General features: G+C 40.3%; 1 protein-coding gene across 1 annotated transcript; it reads right to left on the bottom strand.

The window, feature by feature from the left end:
- Nucleotides 1-3,705: 3,705 nt before the first annotated feature.
- On the bottom strand, nt 3,706-5,205 carry LOC138365585 (circumsporozoite protein-like). The gene is made up of 2 exons (XM_069326063.1): nt 5,169-5,205; nt 3,706-4,457 (listed from the first exon to the last, which is right to left on the bottom strand). Exons 1-2 carry the CDS (start codon nt 5,203-5,205, stop codon nt 3,706-3,708), a joined length of 789 nt encoding a protein of 262 aa, XP_069182164.1.
- Between the last annotated feature and the right edge of the window lie 3,625 nt (nt 5,206-8,830).

Below are 8,830 nucleotides of genomic sequence, written 5' to 3'. Positions count from 1 at the left end.
GAGTTAAAATTAACGTAGATATATGACCGAACCTAACCAACCCTACCTAACCTAACCTAACCTATCTTTATAGGTTAGGTTAGGTTAGGTAGCCGAAAATGTTAGGTTAGGTAGGTTAGGTAGTCGAAAAAACATTAATTCATGAAAACTTGGCTTATTAGGCAAATCGGGCCTTGCATATTCGGCTGAGAAGTGCGTTCTGGCTACTAGGTACGACATGTATATATATATATATATATATATATATATATATATATATATATATATATATATATATATATAATGTGTGTGTGTATATCACGAAAATAAACACGTGAATAAGAATGTGACAATGTCAGACTACGGAGGAAAATGAAACAGGAATTTCCTTAAGTACTTTCGTATATTAAATACATCTTCAGAAGGAAATGAAATTTCCTTCTGAAGATGGAAAGACATCATAAGACATCATAAGAAGGAAAGTGAAAAGCCATGCAACCTCTGAAGAGACAACTAACACAACACCTATACCCCCTATTAGACTATTTTACAGGAACTTCTTTTCCACAGCTCATAAAACGGAGGAAAGGGTCCTGAAAGATATTGTTAATAGAAACGTTATCCCTACAGACAAAAATCAGAGGATACAACTGACGATTTACTATAAAACCAGAAAAACGGCCCGCCTACTCATGAGAAACTCTCCAGACACAAAACAGAACGCTTTAAAAGAGACTAACGTCGTCTATGCCTTCAAATGCCCACTTGGGGACTCTTAAGCTCCAAAAAACCCAGTATATAGGCAAGACAACAACATCTCTTTCTAGGCGTTTAACGATGCATAAGCAACAGGGCTCCATTAAGGAACATATAATTTCTTCCCACAACCAAACCATCGCCAGAGAAATCCTAGTAAACAACACAGAAATCATCGATAGATACAGCGATAGCAGGCGGCTTGACGTTTGCGAGGCACTACACATCAAGAAGTCAACACCAGCAATCAACAGCCAATTATTGCACAACTATATTCTACCCACCTCAAGACTCCGCTCCAATATAGAAGCATCAAGAAATATGGACCAATAGGCTTTCTACAAACACTTCTATTCAATATCCATTGTTTCGTGTTCTGTCTTGTGTTGATGAAATTAATACCCTATTAATACCCTTGTTCTGTCTTACGTTGATGAAATTAATACCCTATTAATACCACATTTTGTTCTGTCTTGTGTTAATGCCACATCACCCCTTCCACCTCACTCAAATGTAGATATAAAATTGGAGATACGTAAGTTCTATTCAGTTGTGTATTTGTGAACTAAAGTCTTTGAAAATGTAATAAGTTTTACGAAACGCGCCCGTGTCGCGTCAGACTAGAAATAAAAATGAATTTTGGAGAATTGATTTTTGATTTACCTCCAACAGTGAAGCGTAATGTACGAAAGATTGAGAAAATTCGTGTTAGAATTATTAATCTTACTTTTTCGGTCATATTTAATAATATATATATATATATATATTGTGACGATAATCTCCTTCAAGAGATTGAGCCTGCTCTTCCCTCCATAATTACGTCGTCGAAATTATATAAAACGACTATGGAAGACATGTCCAACAACGACAACAACACCAGCAAGGCTTGCCAGGGTGAGCAAAACGTATGCAGCCAGCCACCTGTTCGGACTCAAACCACCAAACTACATGTTGATCGCTACCGGCTCCGCTGATTGGTCGCCGGTCTGGCTGCACCTGCACTCGCCCCCCCCCATACTACTCGATGTCTGGGGTCGCCACGACCTCAGACCTCAGAATGTTCAGTGCTCTCGTTGTCACCGCTCCTCCCGGCTAGACGTTAGCGTGTACTGAGAGAAGTGGTGGCTTAAAGCCAATATTCCAGCACCTCCCATTTACTTTTGTATTGCACTTCTTGTTATTTTGCCTTAACGTAACTTTTCATTGTGTCATTTAAGTATTCTTATTATTTTGATTGATTGATTTTATTATAAGAATTTGTTTGTGCATTTTATTCATGTTTTGATTTATTTAACGTAATTAAAATTTCATTGTTAAAATTTACTTGTGTTTTGTGTGTCTTCTCCTTACCACAGACGAAGTTCCAGTTTTTTCTTTTTTTTTATAACTATGTGACGAGGCCATACCCCTAGCCTTAAACAGCCGAACACCAACGCGTTACCGTCACAATATATATATATATATATATATATATATATATATATATATATATATATATATATATATATATATATATATATATATATATATATATATATATATATATATATATATATATATAAAATATATATTTATATAAAATATTTAACACAAAATAGTTTATACCTTTTTGGAGACGAACAGTTGATTTTTATTCTGGTATGTTGCGAATAATAATATTGAAGGAATTTGCTTCTGATTAACTCTTTTCCATATTTCTATTTTTATATTGGCTTCTGATTCTATTATTTTTCCTCCCTTCAAAGTTGATATAGTCAAAAAAAGCTTGTCTAAGTATCGCTGAGTAGCATCAGCCCATATCTGCTTGGGGTTTGGTTCTCCTGGTCGTTCACCTGCAGGAGGTTCTGGCAGGCAGACGGATTGTCCAGAGAAGGGACCATCGACGATGACGTATCATTCCATTGGCTCTGTGAGGAGACGTTAGCTTGACCCAAGGTCGACCTCTTTGTTTTAGCTTAGATCTGGTAACTTCCCTTCAATCAGATGGTGTATATTCCTTTTTCCACTATTCCTGACCCCTCTACCATCGCTACCACCACCACCAGTATCATCCTCAATATTCTCATAAATAGTTATTCTCGTCAATATTTACAATAATCCTTTCCATCTCGTAACAGCTATCCAGTTCAAGTAGCTTCCAGGAACTATCTGGTAAATGAGTGTTATTCAATTAATAGTTGTTGTTGTCAAGGGAGGCAGGTGGTGTCAGTGGTGGGAGGTGTTGTCAGGGGAGGCAGGTGGTGTCAGTAGGGAGCTCTGGTTATCAGCTAATTAGCGAGAAAATTGTACCATTTCAGTTGTTTGTAACACATCGCTCTATCATATTCTATAGTCAAAATGAAGAATTCATAGTAAATGGTGGTGTCAGTAGTTAGGGGGATGTATTGGGGGAAGGGGGTGGTGGAAAGGCGTCAGGGAAGGAGGGTGAGTGGAGACCCATCATCCAGATCTGCCCTCTGCTGACTGCTGCATCACCTGCCTGCCTCGATACTAAACACACTTGATGCTTTTCCCAAAATAAGAAAAGAAAATTTAACCATTTCAGTGTCTTGTAACACATCGCTCTATCATATTCCTTGGTCATAATAAAGAATTCATAATAAATGGAGGGGTCCGTGGTGAGGGGATGTATTAGGGGTGTCAAGGAGGCAGCTAGCCTCTACAGTCAACATTTGGCCTGAGGCCTGGCCTGAGACCTGGCCTGTGTCTGATCTGAGGTCTGTCCTGAGACCTGGCCTGTGTCTGATCTGAGGTCTGTCCTGAGACCTGGCCTGAGGTCTGAACTGAGGTCTGACCTGAGGTCTGGCCTGAGGTCTGACCTGAGGTCTGACCTGAGGTCTGGCCTGAGGTCTGACCTGAGGTCTGGCCTGAAGCCTGGCCTGAGGTCTGGCCTGAGGTCTGGCCTGAGGTCTGGCCTGAGGTCTGACCTGAGGTCTGGCCTGAGGTCTGGCCTGAGGCCTGGCCTGAGGTCTAGCCTGAGGTCTTGCCTGAGGTCTGACCTGAGGCCTGGCCTGAGGTCTGGCCGGAGGTCTGGCCTGAGGTCTGGCCTGATGTCTGACCTGAGGCCTGAGGTCTTGCCTGAGGCCTGGCCTGAGGTCTGACCTGAGTTCTGGCCTGAGGTCTGGCCTGAGATCTGACCTGAGGTCTGGCCTGAGGTCTGGCCTGAGGCCTGGCCTGAGGCCTGGACTGAGGTCTAGTCTGAGGTCTGGCCTGAGGTCTTGCCTGAGGTCTGACCTGAGGCCTGGCCTGAGGTCTGGCCTGAGGCCTGGCCTGAGGCCTGAGGTCTTGCCTGAGGTCTTGCCTGAGGTCTGACCTGAGTTCTGGCCTGAGGTCTGGCCTGAGGTCTGGCCTGAGGTCTGACCTGAGGCCTGAGGTCTTGCCTGAGGCCTGGCCTGAGGTCTTGCCTGAGGTCTGACCTGAGTTCTGAGGTCTTGCCTGAGGCCTGGCCTGATGTCTGGCCTGAGGTCTGGCCTGAGGTCTGACCTGAGTTCTGACCTGAGGCCTGAGGTCTTGCCTGAGGTCTGGCCTGAGGTCTTGCCTGAGGTCTGGCCTGAGGTCTGGCCTGAGGTCTGACCTGAGTTCTGATCTGAGGCCTGAGGTCTTGCCTGAGGCCTGGCCTGAGGTCTTGCCTGAGGTCTGGCCTAAGGTCTGGCCTGAGGTCACGAATTCCGCTGTGAAACTGATTGGCCTCGTCCCGTACTGTTCGTTCAAGTGAGGACACACTAGTGTGAGATAAATTGATATATCATGTGAATATATAATTAACTCATATATTATTTGTTTTTTACTTTTTTAAAGAAAGTATAGTATACGTATATATTTATTCACTTAAATAAATCTGTATAATATTTTATCTTAGAGATTGAGACGTTCGCTATATATTTCTGAACCCACCTTATGAATAACCACGAAAAATTATAGCCATAATTTATTTTCTTTTGCTAATTACTTATTAATATGCTTTGTAATTATTGAAGGCGAGACATTACGAAGAAAAAGAAAGTTACTTCACTATGGTATAACATGACAAAAAAATATATCGTCATTTGAATGGTACATTGACCAGGCTGAAAGCGATGACGAGTTAGATAATAATCCCGTATTAATTTTATCACCATTTGGACTCCAACAATATGACAATCATCATAAAGCCTGCAAAGTGTGGGAAGGTATGAAACTAAATCACTGTTGAATATATTTACCTTCTCAATTATACTCCAATGAAAGTAATGAAATATTACCAGCCGGTGCCTCCTGGCAGGACAGATATTGGTCAAAAATATATCGTACTACTCCCACAATAATACCTACAGTTCCAGTATGTCCAACCACATTAGGTAAATTAATATAGCAAGATTACCAATTTAGTGTGAGTGTTCAACTCGTGGACTATTTAGTGGAAAGCATTGTGATCAACCCACGACTAAACTTACTCGGAATAATGGATGTAGAAAATTTGGATGGATACATGATCTAAATATTATAGACATATCTAAATTAAATCCAGTCAAAGAAGGCCTATGTGTGGAATGTTGACCAAACCACACACACACTAGAAAGTGAAGAGACGACGACGTTTCGTCCGTCTTGAACCATTGTCAAATCGATTATGGTCAATCGACCATTATCAAGTCGATTATAATCAATCGACCAGTATCAAGTCGATTATGATCAATCGACCATTATTAAGTCGATTGACAGTAATCAACCATAATTTACTAATTTTCATTGTCCCTGCCTATCGACGACCCTTCTGCCAAACGTACACCATACGCCTAACCCCACTGCCAATCTCCAAATATCTACCTCTGTAAACGTTACCAAGAATCTACCACCATAAACATGCCTAAACATATCAACAAGCAAGGTAGGAGTACCTCTCGCTCATTATCCATAACATCAAGAGTCCTAAGTGAAACACTGGCATCACTGGAATTGTCGCCGATGTTGGTAAACACAGCACCCGCTTCCCTCCCTCTCTGTCAGCTGCCGCCTTCGACTCAACTCACAACTCAGGCTGTAGAAGTCACTCTATATATGCCTCCCTGTATAAACTTAAAACCATTGCGGAGCAATCCATGGCTCCAGAAACTACACAACCTAGTGCTCCTGCAATCTGAAGCAATTGCGGCTCTCCATGCCACAATCTCCCAACAACAACAAACTATAGACCGCCTCCTCGAATCTTCGACGAACAATAATCAAGCAATTCTCAGCTTACAAGCTGTAACAGATAACACAATGGATCCAATACACAAGATTAAGGCCGAGGAAACCCAACCAGGACAAAGCGACATCCTTCATAAGCTGGAAACAAATAAATCTTCTTCAGATGCACCAGGCAGCTTCCAACGATGACCTGGAGCAGGAACAACTTCACGACTCCCTGATAATTAGCTCTGCTGATCTACCCGATGAACAGCATGGTGAGAACTGCTGATCTACCCTATGAACAGCAAGGTGAGAACTGCTGATCTACCCGATGAACAGCATAGTGAGAACTGCTGATTATACCCGATGAACAGCATGGTGAGAACTGCTGTAATGTAGCCCACGCTCTAATTAATTCAAAGATAAAAGTCAACGTTGATATCAAATCAGCTGTCAGGATAGATAAAAACAGTTCCCGTAGCACTAGGAGAATGCTCATCAAACTTGCAAATTCCGCTGCTAAGTTTTACCTCATGCAAACAGCTGCTTAGCAAAAACGAACCTTTATATAAACGAGTTCCTTACCAAGCAGCGTGGAACCCCCCTTTTCAGACTGCTTCAAATTCGCAAACAAAATCCAGGTGTTATCAAGCAGTGCTACACTAGGAATGGAACGATCATCGTAAAGAAGGAAAGAACAGGAAAAAGATATGAAATAAAGTGTGACAAACAACTATTGGCCTTCTTTAATGAATGTGGTATATCTGAAAGTTCGAATCCATCCAATGCCATAACTGAAAATAACTCATGAGTGACTGGGCCTAACTTAACCTGGCCAAACCCTGTCCAAGGTGCTGTATTTGGCTCTACTGGTTGACTGATAAAGATTAAGCCACCCAAGAGATGGAACGGGCATGAATAGCCAGTAACTCTACTGGTTGATTGATTGATGAAGATTAAGCCACCCAAAAGGTGGCACGGGCATGAATAGCCCGAAAGTGGTGGCCCTTTTGAGCCATTACGAGTATCAAGAACTGATACTGCAGATCTATGGAGGTGCGACTGCACCCTGCATGACGGGAGATGTTTCCCGTCTACTGGTTAAATAATGCTCTCTCATCAATAAAAGTTCCTAGCTAATCAGAAAAATCCCCACGTACTTATGTAAGCATCTATCTCAGTATCTTAGTAAAATCATACTCATATGTATAACCTTACCTTGTTATATTTAAATTTAATTGCAATTTCATTTATATTAGTCATATATTAATTGAGTTCTTTTTTTGTGTTCATAATTTCATACTAATTATATGATCATAACTAAGCTATCTAAAGTTAATTATCATTAGGATTCTTATACTTTATGAATATTCTTATTCATATTATTCATTAGCTGTACCCGGCCACACGTTCTTGTGGCTGTTGTTGTCGCTTAGTAACAAATGTGTGGCTGAGACACAGCAACCTTTCCCCAGTCTCCCAGTCCACCGCACCAATCCCCCCTCCCCTCTGTTCCCTCATCCTCCCCACCATTCCCCGGTCCCCCGTCCCCACGTCTTCCCATCATCCTCCACTCCCTTGTCGAATTTTCCTCCCCACTATTCTCCATTCCCCCTGTCCCCTCGTCCCCACTATCCCCTACTCCCGTCCCCTCGTTCTCCCCTCCAGTCCCCACTTCCTCGTCCGATGCATTCTAAAATGATCTGATGTTCCCATCAGAAAATTCGGAACATCAAATGATCTGATGTTCCCAACACTGAAATTTAAGAAAAACAGTTAAAAAACGAAATGAAAATAATGAAAAGTACAAAAATAAACTATACTCACAAAATGAGTTGAATGGTAAAAACACAGCTCAATTCCAATGCCATGTCACACAAAATAATTAAATAAAAATGAAAATAAATCAAAATCTATGAAAATTCAATTTATCAATGAAATCGGAAACATTGAAATGGAATGGTAACATATTTAGTATAGCGTGTGTTGCTATTACGTGCTACAGATGAAGCTGTTTTTACATATTGAAATAACATATTTATTATAGCGTGCAACAGATGGTGCTGTTTTTCAAAAAAAGTATGTTTTTTCCTATCACTGGTGAGGTATCTATACTTATACTGACAAAATGAATTGCATGGTAAACAACACAGCTCAATTCCAATGCAATGTCACACAAAATAATTAGATCAAGATGAAAACAAATCAAAATCTATGAAAATTTAATTTGTCATTGCAATGAAGAACATTGAAATGGAATGGTAACATATATAGTATAGCGTGTGTTGCTATTATGTGCTACAGATGAAGCTGTTTTAAAAAAAAAAACATGTTTTTACCTCTCTCAGGTAAGGCGTCTATATAGTAGGTATACAAAAACATGCGCATATTCGGAAGGAACGTTGTTAAAAAATTTCAAACAATTGGTAAAGAAATTTCAGAGATCTGTTGCACTTATGTCCAACAGATGGCGCTGTTTTTTTTATGTTTTTTCCTCTCACAGGTGAGGCATGTATATAGAAGGCATATAAAAACACACGAATATTGGAATGCAACATTGTGTAAAAATTTCAAAGCAATCGGTAAAGAGGTTTCGAAGATTTCCCATCACATGAAAAACAGTTTTTCAAAATAAGCATGTTTTTTTCCTGTCACAGACGTGACATCTATATAGTATGTATATATTAGTATATTTTGGTAGCAGTCTTTCCTGTAGACATATATTATTAAATATGACCGAAAAAGTAAGATTAATAATTCTAACACGAATTTCTCAATGTTTCTTATATTTTTCTTCACTGTTGATGGTAACTGAAAAATCAATTCTCCAAAATTCATTTTTATTTCTAGTCTGACGCGACACTTGAGCGCGTTTCGTAAAACTTATTAAATTTTCAAAGACTTTAGTTTACACAGACACAACTATAACTGAACAGAGCTTAAA

Source organism: Procambarus clarkii, chromosome 17 (genome assembly GCF_040958095.1).
Source record: "Procambarus clarkii isolate CNS0578487 chromosome 17, FALCON_Pclarkii_2.0, whole genome shotgun sequence".
NCBI classification, from domain to species: domain Eukaryota; kingdom Metazoa; phylum Arthropoda; class Malacostraca; order Decapoda; family Cambaridae; genus Procambarus; species Procambarus clarkii.
This window is presented reverse-complemented; position numbering and strand designations above follow the sequence as displayed.